The sequence below is a fragment of the Aphelocoma coerulescens genome, chromosome 26 (genome assembly GCF_041296385.1).
Source record: "Aphelocoma coerulescens isolate FSJ_1873_10779 chromosome 26, UR_Acoe_1.0, whole genome shotgun sequence".
Taxonomy (NCBI): Eukaryota; Metazoa; Chordata; class Aves; order Passeriformes; family Corvidae; genus Aphelocoma; species Aphelocoma coerulescens.
Window position 1 is genome coordinate 6,609,099 of NC_091039.1, and position 19,597 is coordinate 6,628,695.

Below are 19,597 nucleotides of genomic sequence, written 5' to 3' on the forward strand. Positions count from 1 at the left end.
GCCCTTGGCTCCAGGGCTGTCCTCGCTTCTCCCGCAACATCGAAGTCAAGGTGTTTGGGGGAAAAACAAGCGCAGAATTGGCTCAGTGGGAGCTTAATGTGCCCTGGGAAGAAGCTTAATTTAAGTTTTACAGTCTTTGGCTGCCCTTGAGCCCGCGCTTTCAGCAGGAGGAGCAGCGTTGCTGCCCTGCTCCGGGATGCCGAGCAAAATGTCCACAAAGAGTAAATGCGGTATAAAGAACCTCTCCTCAGCCGGGACTTGCACGGCAAACACCAAACTGGCAGTGTTTCATCTGGTGGGGGCCCTTTCACTCCTAAATGTTAGAAGTAAAAGCCTCTCTGGGGTTGTGGCCTTTTCCTCGGGCTCAGTGTCCTCCCGGGGCAGCGCAGCACACCGGGGTGAGGAGGCTGAGCCCTAAAATCAGCCACTTTTGGGGCACCGGAGGTGCTCCCACTGCTCGTGGGGATTAAAAATCCAATCCCGATATCGGCAGTGCTGGGAGCAGCCTCATGGATTTGAATGCAAATTACCCAAGCCACCTTAAAATGGTGGTTAACTAAATATCCTCTAAGTTCTACAAGGAAATGAACAACAGTAAAACAGTGAGAAAAACCCAATCAGAGACTGGAAAATAGTAAGGTTAACTTTGGAAAGTGCAGAGTGGCTCACCCAGCAGCTCTGGAAGGCAAATGCTGAGCAATATTTAAGTCAAGTTCTATTAGAACCAAACATTTCATTCCTACTACTAATTTTTTTAATTTAGTCTGGACTAGTCTACAGGCTGAAGTCTAAGGTGGAGTTAACCAAGCTGTTGCTGTGGCTTGTTCTCCCTCTAAACATAAAAACACCTGATTGCATAAATAAACAGAGAGATAGGATAGGAGGAGAGGATCATTTGCTTAAAATTAAATTTTGTTGAACTGAGAGCTGGAATTGCTCCTAATCAGGAGTGGAATTGCACTCAGGATAAGCTCAGCTCATTGTCTGCCCTCCAGAATAATGCTGCTTTGGATGTTTTGAAGCTATGAATAAAATAGCACTATGATAAACAGTATTAAAATATCGAACAATAAATAGTAATTTACAAGCTCATCACTCCTTTCTTCAAAACACATTGTAAACATCAACACTGAGGTATTTAAAGTAATAAATAATAAATTCAATTATTAAAAAAATAACTTTTAAATACAGTATTAAGCTGGAAGTTATTAACCTGAACCCTGAGATAACTTCATTTGAGCTTTTGCAGCCTAAAGTGATTTTTGAACAAGTAGCAGGATTTGGTGTGGAAGATGCAGACCCAGGGGTGCTCTCAATTCCTTCTCCTCATCGTCAAGTATTTTTCGATGTAGTTGATGAAGATGTCAAACTCTCCCATGGCCTTGTAGATTCCGTTCTTGTTCATCTGCAGGGAAAGCCGGGTGTGTTTAGTGTGACTGTCACAGATATGGGATGTACAATGCCTGGACAAGCTCTCCTTCCACGGACACCTCCAGCTTCTCTGCCCGATCCCCTGGGAATTCCCACCCTTCAATCATTGCCCTCTGGATTCCTCTGCTGCAAGAATTTGTGTGGCTAAAGACTTTTTGGGATTCTGTTCTCCACTCTCAGATCTCTGCAGGTTCCTCCCACCCCGGCCCAGCCCCTGAGCGTGGCCTTACCTTCGTGAAGGTCTCCTTGATGTGCTTCATGCTCTTGCTCCTGTCCTCGCAGGTGAAGAATCTGTGCTGTAAAGGGACACGAGCAGCGGCCTCAGCCCAGGGGTTCCTCCCCAGGGGTGTGGTGGTGGCTGTCCTCTCCTCCCTGTCCCTTGTCACTGCTGCTCCCCACCTTCCCCTTCCCCTGTGGGGCCACGGGGGCAGCAATTCCAGCTGCTTTGCACCGGGCTCTGATGGAAGGAGCCGGAGTGACCCTCAGGCCGTTCCCAGCCCTGTGTCCCTGTGTCTGGGACAGGGTTTGTCCCGGCTGACTGCACTGATGGACTCACGGCTGCAGCAGGTGTGATTTTGGGAGCCCCAGCATCGAGGTAAGGGTCAGACCTCCTCCTGCCCTCTCTTTGTCTCTTCAGCCAGGCTCTGACGTGCAGGGCTGGCTGCACGTGGTGCTCCTGCACCATCGTCATTTAACTGATGGTGAGCACAAACCCCATCTTCGAGGGCCCTGCCTGCCCGGATCCCTGCTCCTGCACCTGCCCTGCTCCTGGGGACCCTCTGCCCACCCCGTGCTGCCGAGCCCCACTCACACAGCGCCTCATCATGGTCCTGAGGCTCAGCAGGAGGTTGCCCAGGTCGCCCACGCTCTGCTGGTGGTGCGTGCTGGTCTTCATTGCGCTGGGCAGCACCTCCTCCATGTAGAACCCCATCATCTCCGACACCGACTGGCAGCCGAGGCTCCCCTGGGGCGACAGGAGGGGGAAGCCTGGTTGGGGATGGCCACCAGCACCGGGTGTGGGTGTTTGTACAAAGCAGAGGCGGGCGTGGGAGCCGCGCTGGCCGCGGGGGAAGCAGCGCCAGCCCCGCCGCAGCCACACGTGTCCCTGCAGGATGGCACAGCCAGCCTGGCGTGACAGCAGCGCATGCCCCAGTTTCCAGCTGGCTTCCCCTCTTATGAAACGCCGGGGAAGGATGGGGAAGGAGAAGGAACTCGCGAGGGAATGCGATTCTTACCTTGAACTCCTCCAGCAGGTCGGAGCTGAGCAGTTGGATGCTGAGGTCGTCATCTTTCGATTGCTGGGGGAGGATGAAGTTAAAAATGAGTTTTTCAGGCAGGCAGTCAATTCTTTCAATTTGCCCTAACAAATGATCCTTCCCTTGTCTTCATTTAGGATCTCCCTGCAGCAAAGGCAGAGGGCACCCAGCGCAGGAGCGTGCAGAGCACCGTGACACCAGGCGCAGGAGTCACCAATTCTCTGGTCCTCATCCTTGCAGCACAAGGACTGTCAGGTCAGGACAGCAGGAAAATGCAATCACAACCTCTGGTGCCATTGATTTTGTTAACGTCAAACTGCTCCGGCTGAGCTGGAGCCGCTCGCTCGCCTCAGCTGCGCAGGGTGTTGTTGTGTGAGGTGCTGCTGCAGACAGCAACGCTCCTCAGAGAGGAGTCAGAGCCGTGGCAGCCCCTGGGAGCCACCCCGACCTCTCTGCCAGGGCAGGAGGGTTTAATCCCCCTGGTTCTGTTACCCCTGTAAGCCGCCAGCTGATGGGGAAAGTGGGAGTTTGTTCCCGAGGTGCCTCTGTCGCACCAACTACGGTGGGGTGGGCAGGCACCACCCAAAGCATCAAAGGCTTCAAAGCTGTCCTGAGAGGTTAAAAATATTTTTTCCCAGCATTATCTGGGAGCTTCACAGCAAGCTCTACATCTGAAGTCTTGGCTGTGTTTGTTTGATAACAAAGACAAGCCATGACATCAGCTTGAGATTCAATCTGGAGAATTATCTTGTTTTGTTGCTAAAACACACGGACATGGCCTAAAACAGCATCAGAGCTGTGACCAGCCGCCTCTATCAGTACTGATGCCATGGCAGATGCTCTGAGTGCACCGAGTGCTGATTACTCAGCAGCCCTGAGGCTCCTGTGATGCAGAGCAGCGACCTTGCACAGGCACCAAAGCAGGTGCTCAGTTACTGCTCTGCTCCTCCACTCATAAAATACCCAGTGCAGGCTTTTGTGGTTCTTTCAAAGAAAGAATCTGCAGCAAAAGGTTTCCCTTTTCACCTGGCGCTGTCTTCAGCAGGGCTGGACCTTGGTGCCCTAAAGAAAAGACAATTTCCTTCCTATTAATTCAGTGATTAACTTGGTTTGCAACATTTCGGGGGAAGCCTGGCTAGAAAGGTTTGCAAAGGTTCATTATGAAATCTCGAGTTCATTGTAATTAAAACTAGGAAGAAAAGCCTCGCAGATCTTCTCTCAGTGAGCAGTGAAACCGAGCTGCTCTTGCTCACCCGTAACGCAACGCAGCCAAATCATTTCTGCTGGGAGGAAGCTCTTCCCCCTCCTCCAGATCCCAGAACATTGCGAAAAAGGCAGAACGAGGAGAAAGCAGCAGGGTGATACTTACAAAATAATCCTTAATTTCCTCAAACTTGACCCTCAGCTCTCTGAGCTTGGCAGGCAGGAGCTTGGGGAAGTGGAGGCAGGAGGGCTGGGCGCAGGCAGGCGCCGTGCCCAGCAGCAGCAGGAGCAGGACGGGCACGGCTGTGCCCCTGGAGCAGGTCCTCATGCTGTGGGAAAGGGCTGCTTCCCTCTGCTGCAGCTCCCGGAGGGATTCCACAGGAGGGTATAAAGCAGATCTGCAGCTTTCACCTTGATGGAGCCCCTAATTTATACTCTCAAAACATCGCTCCATTTCCTCTCCCCATTTCCTGACGAGCAATATTGGGGTTTTAAGTCATTCATTAAGCCCAAATGTCACTTGGGTTCCCGTCAACTTGGGTTTCCTGTTCTTTGACCCCCCTCCTCTACTCACACCCCATCAATTTTTTGTGCTTAGACTCTGCATTTTTTTTTACATTGCTTGTTTCTTGTAAATTTAGCTGTGGCTGAGGAGGAAAGCTGCAGAGACATGAAGAAGCCAAGGTGCTGTGTGAGGTTACTTCATTCTAACAGTTCCATTTTTTATTTTTAGATGAATGCTATATGGTTAGGGGGAAAAAAATTGTTGTTGCTTTTAAATCTCAGTATCAAACCTGCAGAGAGCATCACTCAGCAGAACTGCTTTTCACGAACTCTACAAATTCTCTGTCTCTTCCTTTGGCATTCTAATCTGCAAATGCACATAATCATCTGAAAACTTCATTTTTAATTAATTTTAATTTTCTTCCATTAATGCACATAATCATCTGAAAACTTCATTTTTAATTAATTTTAATTTTCTTCCATTAATGCATATTTCTGCTGAAGCCAGTGTGAATTTTCACTGCTCAGCAAGCTCCCAAAACTCAGCTGGAAGCTAACGGGATCAGTGGATCCCAGTGGAGGATTCCAGTCCTGCTCTGGTCCCTCGTGGATCCTCCAGGGGAGGAGCAGGGTTTGTGCCACTACTTTGATGCCTGGTGTTAAAGTGCATGAGCAGGTCATAAAAACTCATTTTCCAGGCTTTTAAATCCTATTTTGTTTCCTAGAAATGGACAGCAGTCCCATCCAAGCAGCTGTCTTAGCTGAGACTGATTGTCCCAGCTGTGATAAAAATTCTCCTTGTGGAGCCTCAGAGAATTCCTGTGACGTCTCCCCATTTTCCGCTTCCCTCTCTTTTCTCCTCTCTTTCCATATCTATTTTAGTCCACACCCCCTGTTTCCTTGGGATAAAGATTTCACTTATTTATTCAGGAATTTGGCATCCCAGAAAGTGAGAAGGGAGATAAATTCGACTTTTCTGAAATCACGGGGTTTTCTTTGAAATCCCTCATGCTATTTTAAAAGTGCTCGTTCTTCCCAGTAGGGAAGCCTTCCTCCATTAGGGAACAATCCCTTAAATTCTCATCTCCTTCATGGCACTGATCTTCTTTCAAGTTGAAGTTGTGAACCTCTGAGAGGGAATTTATCGCTGGAAAAATGCAAAGAACTGTTTGTTCCTGCACACTGAGAGTTTTTCATTTTATTTTGGGGCAGGAGAGAGGAATGGTTGGCATGCACACGTGTAAGAGCAAAGGGGATGAAACATCAGCAACTGGAGTGTCTGAGGCAGGGAAAGTGTGGGATTTTGTGATTTGTTTTCCTTTTTTCTGTTGTGTTACCTCTTCCAGAGGCGATGGGGAAGCTGCTCCCGGGGAACCACTGCAGGGACATCAGGGCAGCTGAATCATGGCCTGGGTCATGTTTTTGGTGGCCCATTTTTCTTTCCCTGCTCTAACACATCTGTGGGGTTTTTCCAATCAGCAGAATCCATCTGAAAGGAGAAGGGCAGAAAGCTCGGACAGAATCAGTCTTAAACTCACTTCCCACAGCCAGGATCCCACCTTTCCTTGGGATCCCACACGGGGAGATGTTTTTGCTTCTTTTGCATTAACTTGAACCTGCCAGGGGTCAACAAATCTTCAGTGCCAAGACCTGGATGGCTGCTGAAGCTTCCTCAGGGTATGGAAGTTGATGCGTGAGGTTGGTTTGTGTGATCCTGGATCCTGTGATCCTGAACTCCTGGAGCTGATCCTGCTCCCTTCAGGGAAGGATGCGGCCCCAGGCACTCCCCTGCAGTGGAAGGGCCGCTCAGCCCCAGCTGTGGCTTTAGCTGCTGGTGTTTTTACGGGATGCAAGGCAGAGGGGCTTTGGGAGCGTGCCCTGGCACCAGCAGGAGCTGGATCAGCCCCGCAGCTCCAGGAGCCTCCTTCCACCCTGCCCGGGGGCTGAGCGCTCGTTTCCACACTTGTCTCACTCCGAGCCCCCCCGGGCTGTCCGTGAGGTCACGTCTGACATCCCGAGCGCGCCCAGCGCTCCGGCTCTTGTGCAATTCCCTCCTCCCCGTTTTGGAACCCCGGGCTGTGTTTTGGGGCTGGCAGCAGCGTCAGGCGCCCGTGCCCGTTCCGCAGAGGAAACTCTGGCCTGCGCAGGGCGATTCTCTGCTGTGTTTACCTGCGTTTCCTCTGCCTCGTCAGAGATCTTGACGGGGCAGTTTCGCTCTGAGTCAGCCGTGCTGAGCGCTGTGGAAAGGCGGTGACTGCGCTACTACACCGGCGTTCATGAATGAAGAAAGCACCTTTGCCTAAAGAGTGTCCGGGCCGCGTGGGTGTATCTCTGAATCTTTAGGAAACAGCTTTCATCTTTGCCAAGAAGATCATTTCAGGAAGGAGAATGTGTTACTCAAAAGCCATTCGTGCAGTTTTACCCCACCTCCCACAAACTTCTGAGAGAGGCGAGTTCACAAGAAACAACGGGGCAGCAAACGCTGCTTCTGCACCGAAACAGAGGCCTGGGGGCAAACACTTTCTCCCACATGAGGAAAAGGATGGTCCTGGACATGGTCCTGGACATGGTCCTGGGCACGGCTTGGGGTCAGACATCCTCAGGGTCCCATCATCAGAGCAGGGTGGCACCTGACCCTGATAATTGAAGGGGCTTTTCTTATCTTGGCAAGGTTTAATTTTAAACTTTTAACTTTAAACTTTTAACTTTAAACTTTAAATTTTTAAACTTTTTTTGCCATCCTGGTGTCTGCCGTTGCTTTTGGACAGAGGAACATTGTGTATCACCATCCCTGGAGGGGTTTCACCATCCCTGGAGGGGTTTCACCATCCCTGGAGGGGTCCAAGGAATGACTGGACATGGCCTTCAGGGCTCTGGTCTGGTGACAAAGTGGGGATCGGTCACAGGTTGGACTCGATGATCTCAGAGGTCTTTTCCAACCTCAGTCATCTGTGACTCTGTGATTTTCTGCACTGTATTCTAGACGTAACTTGGAGGGTCCCCTACATTTCCAGGCTGTCACAGTGGTGTTCTCCTTTCTTTCCTGTTCAGAAATTCCCCATTTCTCATCCCTTCAGATCCGGACGATCTGCTGCCAGTGACGCTCGCGGGGGAAGTAGGGCCTTGGAGGCCTTTCCTTCACCCTGTGTTTGAAGCGATGGCATCTGCTCTCTCAGCAGCCCAGTGCTGATGACTAACAGTTCCTGGTGAAGCATCAAGTGCACTGCTTCATGTTTTTTTTCAAGAATTTTTCCAGCTGGCGGGGCGTGACGTTGGACATTTCACATGTGGGAACCTGGTAGGAACTCGCAGCGTGACTCACATCGACCTCAACAGGTAAATCCCAAATTGCTCTTTGGAAATTTAACCAATGTCACCGGTTTATCATGTCCAGAAATAGGTTATTAATCATGAATCAATCATAGCTTTGATGTGATTTCTGATATGACACAGAGAGAGAATTACATAAGAAGTTCTTAGAAGGTCCAGAACTTCCACGTGTTCTAAATTAAGCTGGAACTCTCTGGAACTGGCACATGAAAGAATCAAGGGGTGGAGACTTTCTCCCCTCTGCAGATTCAGTTTTGGTGATGAACTTAATTGAGAAATATTTGCACTTTTTAATTGCACTCATAAACCTCCCAATATCTGCATTTCTGCTGCAGCCTAAGGCAGAGATTGAATAACATCCCTATTTAATATCCCCCCTGGAATTCCAGGGTGCCCTCTGCCAACCTAGAAGAGCCAGCTGTGCTTTATTCCCAATTTTCCATGAGTTTTGCCATTTTAAGCCCCTCTCTGAGGGGTGTGAGGAGTCGTGGGTGAGGTCAGTGATGCTGCCATCACCCACATGAGACTTTCCCCACTCCACAAAGCAAACAGAGGTGTTGTTACATTTTTATCTCTTTTATTTTGCCCTGAAATCAGCTGTTGACAGGAATTTTATGATGCTCACAGAACTGTCCTTAGAGAACCCAATGGGACCTTGGCACTGGAGTCTCAGCAGTGGGGACTATGTGCTCCAAGTGAGGTTTACTCAGGTGAGTTTCTTCGCAGACAATTAAAAAGTGTAAAAGTATGCAAAAAAAGCTCCCTGAATATATAATCCATTGCTCAAATATCACTTCCAGTGCCCTTTGGGGGTTTTTTTGAGCCTTCTACAGAAGCAATTTTGAGCAACTCCTGCCCTGAGCAGCTCATTGCACAAGTGCTGCTGTGAGGAGTTTCTTTTTTCTTGTTCTGGTATCACTTGGGGAGAAGATGAGCCGATCTTCTGGAGAATATTGACTTTGTCATGGTTTAGCACCAACACTCTGACCAATAACACAAACCCAGCCTATTTATTGTGCTGAGGGGTCACAAGACAGAAACTCCTTGTCACAGTTTGAGAAATCAGATAAGGCAAAGCTGCTGCTCGGAAGCTCCGTGTGAGCCCGGGGTGAATTTCAGAGCCAGCTCCACTCACTTTCCACAGCAGCACGAGGCCCCAGAGCCAACACTGGCCTGGCAACTCCCACCGTGGAGTTTTGGGGTGGTTTTTGTGCAGCACTCACGTGGAGGGTTTGGAAATCCTGGGTTTTCTTTGCCAGCCCACAAACTGCGGCTCAGCGCTGGCCGGGGATGGGGATGGTGGCTCATCCTCGGAGCTCGAGGGATGCTGCAGCGTCCTCGGTGCTGCCAGGGGACTTTCCACGTGCTCCCACTGTATCTTTCTGCTCCAAAAGGTTTGCTGTGTTTTTTTGATCAAAACATGATCCACCAGGTGAGCTTTTCAGAGGTTTCAGAGGCTTTTGAAAGTCTTCAGATCCCCCTTCTGTTCTCTCGTGTTTTTTTAGGGAGGGAACAGGTAATCCAGCCTCCTTCTCCTGATTATGGAGACCCAAAGAAACTCATGGAATCATGGAGTGGTTTGAGTTGGAATGGACTGCAAAGGTCCTTTATTTCCAACCCCCTGCCATGGGGGCTGAAATTGAGTTCTGAAAGCAGTGGAGTTCAAGCACTGAAAAGCAATTCCTGAAATCCTGCTGCTCCCCATGGGAGCTGGGGTGTCAGCTCCACTCCTGCTCAGCACTGCTCTCCTTGAGCCTCTTCAGCAATTTCTCTGGGATTTATCTTTCTGTGGAAGTCTGAGGAAGATTTACTTCATTAACAGCATCAGGCATTCGTGTCTCTGTTCTGTTATTGCTCTCCCCGTCACTTTTGAGGACTGTAACTGAGAAGTGGAAGATGAAGTTGAATGGTGGAAAACCCCTCACTGAAAATGGTGTTTAAAAATAAGAAGATGAAAAAAAAAAAAAAGAAGAAGAAGAAGAAGAAGAAACAATGATCTGAAGCAAACTTCCTCTGCTGTCGGGAAAGGAGGGATGGGCCCTTCATCCCCGCGCCTCGGGAGTGCCCGGCAGCGTCTGCGGAAAATATAAAGTCAAATGAAGACTCAAAATCCTTGCAGTGCCCCTGGTTTATATTGATGGCTGAAAGGGGTTGTGCACTGAGGAAGTGCTCGGCATTTTCCAGAGCCTTCAGTGCTCCCCCGAGGTCAGGGGAGAGAGGGCCAAGCTGGTGCTCCCCGTCAGGCAGAGCTATCCAGGATAACTGGTAAGAGGATGAGCCTCTGGAAAAATTAACCCTGCTTCAGAGCATGATTTTACAAGAATTTGCACCTAGAGGCAAACAAAAAGTGCCCAGTTCTCCTGGATTTTCCCCTTCCCACAGGATGTGTTATCAAATAAGGCAGGAATTGGTGGAGCCAAGTGGCTGTGATGTGCCGGCCTTCCCTGCTTGTCCCTTACTGCCCATCTCTCCTTGCCCTGGGGCCAGAGCTGGAGCAGAACTCCCCAGGCTCACGTGCATCCATCCTGAAACCAGCCTTGGCTCGGTGGGGTTGTGAAATTGAGAGGGGCAATATTAACCCAAAACCGAAACCCGGCGCCGGGAGCCGGTTGCATACAGAATCCACAGCGAATTACTGAAACACAGCTTTCAGTTTTGGTGAAAGCTGAACCTGAGTGGCTATTGGAGTGATTCATTTGCTCCCTGGATCATTCAAAAAGGGGGCTGATATCAGCCAGCTCTCAGTTTCTCCTTTATTAGGTGTCATTTATTGCCTGCAGTGTCAGCACATTTCACCCTCGGGGCAAACCCGGGTGCTGTGTGGGACTGCCAGATCCATCGGCTGCTCCCGCCTCATCCAAGCCTGGTTTTCCATCAAAAGCCACTTTTGGGAATATGATTTAAGGGTGGTTATGGGGGTGCTGTGGTTGATTGTTGGACTGGATGATCCTGAAGTCTGTTCCAGCCTGGGTGATTCTGCATTTCTGTGAAATGCCCTGCGTAACTTCTGCTGTCACAGCAGCTTTGAGCTCTCCGAAAATAAGGATGGGAGGAATATGAGAGCTGGGTGATGGGTATGGGGATCCCAGCAAACCCTGGCCCAGACAATTTAATTCTCCAGTTGTCCCTGAACTGGGCAGAGGTGAGTTAAGCCCTCATGGGGTGGTCCTTGGCATCACACAGAGCATGAACAGCCTGGGTTTGGGCACAGGGCACTTTGGGTGGGCTCACACGGAGGCAGAGGTGGCAGCTGGAACCTGAGTGCTGGATAGTTGAAAAAAAAAAAGCTTTTTGTGCTATATTATTTGACTCTAAAAGCCTGAAATATGCGTTTCCCTTTGGGGAAGATGCCATTTATGATAACCAAAATACAAGCTCACATTTTGCCAGAACAGGGGAAACAATTATCTAACCTTCCACACCCCCCACCCTGGTGACTAAATGAATTTTCTGCAGAAGAGTTGTCGATTGTGATCCTCCACCACGCTCTTCCTCTTCCTCAGAGGTGAATCTTCGAGGTGGAAGGAAAAACAGAAAAGCACCTTTTTTTGTTTTTTTGCAATTTCTTTCCCCTCGGGGTGAAATCCTGTCCTAGCAGCAGCAGCAGCAGCAGCAGTGCCATGGGTGAGTCACATCTGCTCCGGGCAGGAGGTGGCACAGGAGGTGGCATCGCTGGGACGTGCAGCCCTGCATGGCTGGGACGTGTCCCTGACCTGGCCAAGGATGTCCAGCCAGGACAGGGGGAGCCCAGGGTCACCCCCAGCACTGGGGTGGTGCTCCCTGGGGGACGTGGCACTGTCCCCTTCCTGCTGCACCTGGGGACAGCCTGGGCCGGGCTCTTGGTGTCTGACAAGGGCAGGAAGAGCCCCAGAGGGACAGCCACGGGCGGTGCCCCAATTCAGGAGGATTCAGGCATTGTCTTGGGGTGAGGGACATTGTCTTGGGGTGAGGGACATATTCCCAGGCTCTCCAAAAGTCCCTGAGGGCCGCAGAGCTGAGAAAGGAGCTGCTTTGCCCATCCTAAAGCTGCTGAGAGTCCCGGGCACCGTGAACCTCTCGGGAAGAATCCTGGAAAGCAGCTGAATTTTTCTCCCTGGGCTTTGGATGCCTCTTGGAGCTTGGCTGAATAAAAAGCGCGTTTCCCTACGCCGAGCCACGCTCAGCCTGTTGCTTCCTACGAGGCAGCACCCAGTGTTTGATTTTCAGAATTATTCAAGTGGTTGTGGCTTGAAACGTGACTGAGGAGAGGGTACACGCTGTACCTCTCCAGCAGTAGCTCCTCACTGAGTGTTTTCTGACTCATTTGGCGAGTTTACTGAGAAAAACAATTTTTTTTTACTTCTCTCAGCAGCACTGCAGGGTGGGTGGGTGAAGGCAGGGCTGGTGCTGGCCCCAGCCAGGCTTTCTGCCCATAACAAGCTGCACTAATTAAGGGAGAGAAGAGCAGTCTGATTTTCAGGGCTGGCAGAGGGTGTTGCCATCACGGAGAGCAAACGTCGGTGCCGAGCTCACGGAAAGAGTGACACCAGGGGTGGCACCTGTAGGGTGCTGCTGTCAGCGCCTGGCTTCAGGAGGATCGTGCCAGGTTAGCACTCGTTCAAACGAGGTTTCGGCTCTGGATTGGAGCGGCAGGGATTTCTTCACAATTAAGTCTTGATTTCTGAGGTGCTGAGCACTGCATTTCACCTTGCCATTGACACCCAGCTACGCTGAGGGCAGGGCTGGCTCACAAATCACACCACTGCAAGTGTCAAAGAAATTACTCCAGTGCGTAAAAACAAAGTAGAAACACTTCCTTCTGCCGCTGGAATCACAATTCTTTGACAGGGGTTTTGGTGAGCTACAGCATTATCAGGGCACTGTAACACCCTGCAATCATTTTTGTTTCATGTGGCTGAGTTGGTTTTTGCAGCTCTTTTCCTGAAGGAGATCAGGAAGGTTCCTGAGCCCAGATATTGCTGCTGGATGTTGTTATTAAGGCTCAATTCTTCCTTTATTAAAATTTCTGGGAGCATTTCTCTCACTCAGGTTCTCCGGCTCTGGGGACCTGAGAAAAACCATTATCAGCCTCATATCTGAAATGATGGTTTACCTAAAGCTGCTGTGAAATAGGGGCGATGACAAAGAATGTCAAACCAAGGCTGGGCTGTCGAGTGTTATCAGAATTTCTTAGAGCACAAAAAGTGCATTGAAAGGCACTATTGAAACTGGTGCCTTGTCACCCTGAAACGCTTTACTGGAAACCTGATGTTGAACGTGATCTGGGACCAGTGCTGGAGAGCGGGGCGCCTTCGGGTCAGAACAGCTCGACGACAATTTTTTTAAGGATTTTTAAAAAATTTTTTTAGGATGAAATGAATTCTTTGAAATGAATTATTGGGAATGAATTGAGTTGGGCGAGGGCAGGATCAGGATCAGTCCTGCAGATCAGGATCCCCAGCAACACCAGTGGGGTGCACAGGGGATGGATGGAGCAGGGCTGGGAGCTGAGTTTCCCAGCGTAACCGGCCGGGGCTGAGTCAGTGTCGCGTCCCTGTCACCCCCCGGGGCTCTCCAGGATCGCCTCCTGTGTTCCTAACTCCCCCGAGCCCTTCGTCTGCAGCAGCCTGGTGCTTTCTGCTGCCCTGGAGATGTTTTGTCAGCAGAGCAGTGACGCTGCTCGGTGGCAGCGGTGCTTGGCGGGGCTGAGCATCGTCCCCGCGGCGCTGGGAGCTGTGGGGACACGGCGGGGTCCCAGAGGCTCCTTCCCCCCGAGCGTTGTTTTCCAGCCGCGCTGGGGATATTCCCTTTGCTCCCGGCTCAGCCCCTTCGTGCCTGTGTGATGTGGGACTGCACTGCTCACCACGGGCTTCGCAGAGGTGGTTTCTCAGATAAGTTAGCGATGCCCAGGGCTGAGCTTTAATTCCTGAGCACGAGGGCAGCTGGCTCACAACCCTCTCTGCTGCCTTGGCTTGTTATTTGGGTCGTAACTGCTCTTAGGGTGCCCTGTCACAACGTGCCTGCCATAAAATCCCGAGGGAGGAGCCCTCCCCCGTTAGCTGGGGGCAGCCTGGAAGGGTTCCCGGGGAGAGGAGCGCTGTCCCGGCCCCATTCCCAGCATGCGGTGCCCGAAGGGTTTAACTGTTCCGAGAGTGCCTGAGGGAAGCACTTCCCATTTTACTGAGCTCATCCGCAGCGTCACAATGCTGAGTTTCAGAAATCCCTCTTTCTTCTTTCCCTCTTCCTTCCCAGAGCAAAAGAGGGATGATTTGCTGTTTAATTGAGGGTATTTTCATGCTGCTGTAGCTGGCAAGTTGATGACAGCCTGGGGAAAGCCAAGCTGGGGTCATTTGCTTCCATCTGGGTTTGGTCCAACATGTGCTGATGGCTTTAAACTGGCAGAGGGCAGGGATAGATGGGATTTCGAGAAGGAATTCTTCCCTGTGAGGGTGGGCAGGCCCTGGCACAGCGTGCCCAGAGCAGCTGTGGCTGCCCCTGGATCCCTGGCAGTGCCCAAGGCCAGGCTGGACATTGGGGCTGGGAGCAGCCTGGGACAGTGGGAGGTGTCCCTGCCCGTGGAACACGAGATGGTCTGTGAGATCCCTCCCATCCCAAACCATTCTGGGAACCCTGCTGGTTCCACCCCATCTGCTCTGAAATGAGAGGCTTTTGGACATCCCCCACATCCAGCACTTGGGGTGCCCCATCACCACCATTTCACAGACAGTAAAACCCCAAAATGAAAATCTCTCTGGATTGTCCCCCACCCCGATGGGGTTTTCCTCCTTCTTGCCCTTGTGGTGAGGGTCCTGCTGATTCCTCTGCTTTGCAAAAGGTCGGTGACAGGACAGAGAGGCCGAGGGACACAGCCAGGACCATGTAGAGATCTGTACGAGGCCCTGGACCTCGATAATACAACATTTCCCTTGTGTTCCTGTATCTTCCCAGCATCTCTCCTCCAGCTCCCCCACAGCCTTTAATCCACACCTCTTTCTTGCCTTCTGGCACTTGGCTGACCCATCCTGGGCGTCAGTTCGGTTACCAAAAGGAAAAAAACCGAAAAGCAAGAAATCCTTTCATGTCATCTGCCATTTACATAATGAAGTAAGAACTCACTGCCTCTTCCCTTGTTTCCTCACCGGGCTGGGTGTGCACCGGGCTCCCGGGAATGCTGCCACTTCCTCTGCTCCCAGCAAAACTTTTGCTGCAATTCCAGGCAGCAGCTGGGAATTAGGGGAGGAAGGCAGGGATTAACAGGCCTGTGCTGCCCCAGATCCCTCCAACACCTCAGCCAGGGCAAGTCCAGCCTGCTGCAGCCTGGGCCCTGCCCTTAGGCTGCCCTGCAGTGGGCTGAGGGAGGCTTTTGGGGCAGTTTCAGCAATCCCGTGTGCAATACCCTGACTAGCCTGGGCAGAAAATCCATTTGCCTAGTCCTCCCCTGGTGACAGATCTACGCTCAAGACTGAGCTTGGTTATCAATAAATAAATTAGTCACCAGCAGATCTGTGCAGGACAGCCCTGGCCCACAGGCACGAGATACACCTGCATTGCAACAGGGGCTGCTGCTCCCAGCAGGAACCCGCTCCAGAGGCTGCCTCTGGGATTAGAGGGGCGACTTTGCCACCCCAGTGCCCTCTAAGTCCAGCTGGCCATCCCTCCCAGCCCCAGGAACTCCAAGGAGTTTGTTCAGCTGCACATTTTTGTTTGTAGACTGAACGAAGCTCCCTCCAAAGGGGCTACAGGAACAACCAAACCATCCTTGGAAGCAACAGCGCAGGGATCCGGGGTTTGCACCAGCACTGCCACATCTGGGTGACACTGTGCCCAGCTGGCAAACCCTGGTTCCCTGGGCACAGCCTGGAGTTGAAATGCTGGGAACAGAATGTGCCTGCTGTGCTCGAGGACCTGGGCTGCATCAGCAATTAAAGCTGCTGGTGGGATGATCGCGGGTGTCACGGTGCCACGGGGCTGGGGGACTTTGGAAAGTGTCAGTGACATTTCTGTCCTGCAGGGTGACAGCTTTGGACGGTGAATAATGATCACCTACATCACCTGTGACCCTGGAAACCGCTTCTTCTGCCAGCAGGGTGGGACTGTGTCCTCCAAAATCCCTGACCTCGTGTTTCTTTGCGTCTCCGACACCGGGGACACGGGATGGAGAAGTGTCCAGCCATTGAGGAGACTGGGACCAGGATTCCCTGAACCTGGGAGAAAGATTTCTTGGATTTGGGACCAGGATTCCCTGAAAGTGGCAGGGGAAGGCCACTTGTGCCAGGACATTGATGGAGAAAAGCCCTGGACTTGGTTTCACCACTTCTACCAGGTCCATTGCCAGAGGCCCTGGGGTGCTGGGACCACCGGCACCCCGTGGGGTGATGCCTCTGAGCTCCCCCCATCCCAACACCTCTGTGGTGAGCTGGGAACAGCCCCTCTCCACGGGGATTGTCAGCATTGCTCCACGTTGGGGAATTTTGGGGATGTGACCCCCAGGATTGTCCCTCCTTTGGTCACATCCCTCTTCCCAAAAGAAAACCCACGCAGTGATGCCAAGAGTTCCCGCCTCCGTAGGTGAGGGAAACACCTGTGGGAGAGGGAGCTGGTCCCTTGCACGAGCTCATTAATTCAGCAAATTACAAAGGGAAATACATGCCAGGAAAAGCAAGAAAAATCCCAAAAGTTAATCCAAGAGTTATTTCCTCCTGGTACTGGGATAAAAACGGGTCCCTCGGAGCCTTCCAGGTCAGACAGCGGTGAGAGAGGTGAACCCACACCGAAGAACAAGGTAAGATCCTGAATTTATCCCTTTGCTCTATGTCCTTCTGGGTATTTCCTTGCATTCCTATAATGTAATATTCCTATAATTTCTCTGAAGTTTTTTTTTTTTCTTTAATAACCTTAATTTTCAATGCTAACAAAACTTGTGTTTGACTCCTGCTATTCCAGAGGGAAAACACTTTATTTTGGGATCAGAGTTTGGGGTCTGCTCCTTTCAGCACCTCCTGCTGCTTCTGTGTCAGTAGACTTCTAAAAATTTAACTTCACTGTATTTATTTTTCTGATAACGTTTTTTCAGAAAAACTCTGTTTATTTAGATGCATTTTTAACTGATGTTTTATTTAATTTTCCTCTGCTTTTTGAGCTCTTCTGTTCAATATTTGACTTAATTTGATTTTTTTTCTCTTGCTCGGGGGAGCAAAAAAGAAATGGGTAAGAGACCCTAATGAGCATGGGGTTTTTAATACAGATGTAGAAGTTTTACATAAGATGTGTCTATTTTCATATGGATCACAGTTGTGTTATTTGGGAAAATGATGAGGAATATTCTCTTCCTTGGGCCAGTCTCCCAGGCAGCTGATATGAGAGGATCCCCTTTGTTCCTCTGCCTGTTCTCCATGTCCTGCTGGGTGAATCTGATGCTGACAGCTGGGGACAAAATCTTCCACTTCGGAGCCTGCAGGGTTTCCGTGAGCATGACAGAGATCAGGGCTGGCTTCACAGCAATTAAAGCCAATATTGTGAGTATTCACCAGGGTCCTGGGGAGCTGGGGGAGCCCTTGGCAGCTCCTGGAGCCCCTCTGGAGCCAGCAGGTCCATGCCCACCTCTGTCCTCTCTGCAGCAATCCAGAGACCCCATCCGGACCCTGAGCATCCTGTCCCACCCACAGTCCCTACACAAGGTTAAGGTAGGTGGCCCTGGCTGGGGGGCCCTTAAAGGATCCAAAAGCAGGTGAATGGGACCTTGGGAAGTGCAATCTATCAGAAATCAGTATCCTTCAGCTTTCTCACACCCCAAAGCACAAGACAAGGGCCACTGCTCCAGGTCTCAGCCTCTGATGTCCAGCTGCAAAATCAGCTGGTTTTATTTCGTGAGACTTGCTGAGGATGGATCTCCTGGAAAACCAGCCTAAAATGATTTCCCATATATTTTATCAGCTTCAATCAAGCACCACTGAAGAAGCTTTGTCTGAGTCAGACTGTCCTGCTGTGCTCAGCTACAACAGGCTTCCTGTTAGAGATGCTTTATCCCAGAGAGTCACTGCAGGTTACACCCCTTTGGAAGGCCTTTCACTCACTAAATCCATTTCTTAAGTCTTCAGACAGATGCTGCATCACTCATCACCTCTTCACCTTCTACGTGGACAAAGTTTTCAAGCACTGCAGGACTGAGGACTCGTTTGTGAACAGGAAAATCAGCAGCATCGCCAACTCCTTCCTGAGCGTGAGGAGGAAGCTCGAGCAGTGTGTAAGTCTTGGGTACTGCTCCAGTGGAGCTTCTTCTGTTACTGTTTCATGTATGAACCAGCCTGAGAGCTCCATAAAGCTGCAAAGTCTCTGTTTATAGAAATGGTTTTAACGAGAACACGAAGCAGAGTGATGGGAAGAGTGTTCTGTCCACTGAGAGATTTTTATATCTCACCAGCAAACTCCCCCACTGGTCCCCAGGAGCAATATTTGTCCTGTCCCTGAGTCTGCCAAGTCAACTGTTGTTAGCTAAAGTCTGATTTAGGGACCTGCAGCCTTTCCCACAGTTCCACAACGGCTCAGTCTATGATGCCCAGCAGAATTAGAAACTGAAATCTCATTTTTAAAAATTAACTTCCCAGACCAATGAATTAATCTTATGTTTCCAGCATGAGCAGAATAATTGTGTGTGTGGGGAGGAATCCACAGAGAAATTCAAGCAAATACTTGCAAACTACGAAGGGGTGAGTTGATGAGCCTGGTAATTAACACCATTTAAATTTATATTTCAATTCTCTTTATGTTGGGTTGTACTGCTGGTCTCTGCTTACAGCTCGATCCTTTATGTCATTGTAGCTGAATGTCACATCTGCAGCCATGAAGTCCCTGGGGGAGCTGGACATCCTCCTGGACTGGATGGAGAAATCTCGTTAGTGGGTGGCGTTAACGACCCACGGCCGGGGCTGAGGAGCTGCAGGGGCTTTGCACACAGCAGAGATGAGAGGGGCAGTAAACCACTGGATCAGCGCAGCTCCTCAGCAATTCCAGCTGCATCCAGGCTAACATGGAGAGCTTTGCCAGCCAGGGACAGCGGCAGAGTCTTCATTAAGATGGAAATAACGAGTTTGATTAAATCAGCATCGCCCTCGCTGACTGCTACCAAAGGATGCTCCAAGGGAAAACCTAGCAGGGTTTCTCTTGCTGGCAGACATAAGCTGTGATCATGCCATAAAATTATTGTTTAAATTATAGATTTTTTTTGTCTAGGGAATGTGGGGAATGAGTGCTGAGTGCTGGCTGGGAGGACTCTGGTGCAGCTGATGTTGCGTAAACCTCGGCTCGGTCTCAGGGCTGCTGCCACTGATGGATCTGGCTGAAATGAGGAGTACAGTGTGAGAAATGGTTCCAAGAATAGGTCCCAGCAGGTATGTCAGGCCTTAGAAATCTGTGTTTCCTTTTGAGGTGATATTTTCTGCCTTATCAGTAAAGAAATTTCTGTGCAAGATACGGAGTTGCTGAATAGAAAAAGGTTCTTGACTGTATTGTGCAATTTACTGACACTCAGTAGTGAGTCTCGTGGAAATCAGTTGCCATGACTGTAAATAAACCCCACTTGAAACTGTGCTGAGTCTGTTGGTCAAAATTCTGAGGAATTACATGATTCTTGTTGGTGAAACTTTCTGAATTCTCTGTGGTGTCCTTACACAGCAGACGCTGCCACTCCGGCATCCCAGGGCTGATGCATCCTTCCGGGCACGCCAGGAACACCAAACTCAGACCCCAGTGCTGCTAAATCCCCCCAGTTTGTCCCCAAGATCATTTTTACTGAGCATTGTTTATAGCTCTGGTCTGTTCTCTCCCTCTTTGGACGTTGCTGGTGCCACTCTCAATCCCGGCTGGGGGACAGCACCAGCATTTCCCTACAGCACGTG

General features: G+C 50.5%; 2 protein-coding genes across 2 annotated transcripts; one reads left to right on the forward strand and one right to left on the reverse strand.

Moving 5' to 3' along the window:
- Window positions 1–1,312: 1,312 nt before the first annotated feature.
- On the reverse strand, window positions 1,313–4,218 carry IL10 (interleukin 10). The gene is made up of 5 exons (XM_068995934.1): window positions 4,057–4,218; window positions 2,667–2,729; window positions 2,243–2,395; window positions 1,662–1,727; window positions 1,313–1,405 (listed from the first exon to the last, which is right to left on the reverse strand). The coding sequence occupies exons 1-5, from the start codon at window positions 4,216–4,218 to the stop codon at window positions 1,313–1,315; spliced, it is 537 nt and encodes a 178-aa protein (XP_068852035.1).
- A 12,763-nt stretch (window positions 4,219–16,981) lies between these two features.
- LOC138099024 (interleukin-20-like) lies at window positions 16,982–18,599 on the forward strand. The gene is made up of 5 exons (XM_068996029.1): window positions 16,982–17,218; window positions 17,321–17,386; window positions 17,794–17,946; window positions 18,335–18,409; window positions 18,522–18,599. Exons 1-5 carry the CDS (start codon window positions 17,012–17,014, stop codon window positions 18,597–18,599), a joined length of 579 nt encoding a protein of 192 aa, XP_068852130.1. The 5' UTR covers window positions 16,982–17,011.
- The last annotated feature ends 998 nt before the right edge of the window (window positions 18,600–19,597 follow it).

Excerpts from the sequence above, each read along its gene's own strand:
- IL10 (XM_068995934.1), bottom strand. The coding sequence starts at position 4,218 with ATGAGGACCTGCTCCAGGGGCACAGCCGTGCCCGTCCTGCTCCTGCTG. Across the intron at positions 2,730-4,056 it reads AGGAAATTAAGGATTATTTT|CAATCGAAAGATGACGACCT; the intron begins GTAAGTATCACC and ends ATCCTCCCCCAG. Across the intron at positions 1,728-2,242 it reads GGACCATGATGAGGCGCTGT|CACAGATTCTTCACCTGCGA; the intron begins GTGAGTGGGGCT and ends GTCCCTTTACAG.
- LOC138099024 (XM_068996029.1), top strand. The coding sequence starts at position 17,012 with ATGATGAGGAATATTCTCTTCCTTGGGCCAGTCTCCCAGGCAGCTGAT. Across the intron at positions 17,219-17,320 it reads CAGCAATTAAAGCCAATATT|CAATCCAGAGACCCCATCCG; the intron begins GTGAGTATTCAC and ends TCCTCTCTGCAG. Across the intron at positions 18,410-18,521 it reads TACTTGCAAACTACGAAGGG|CTGAATGTCACATCTGCAGC; the intron begins GTGAGTTGATGA and ends ATGTCATTGTAG.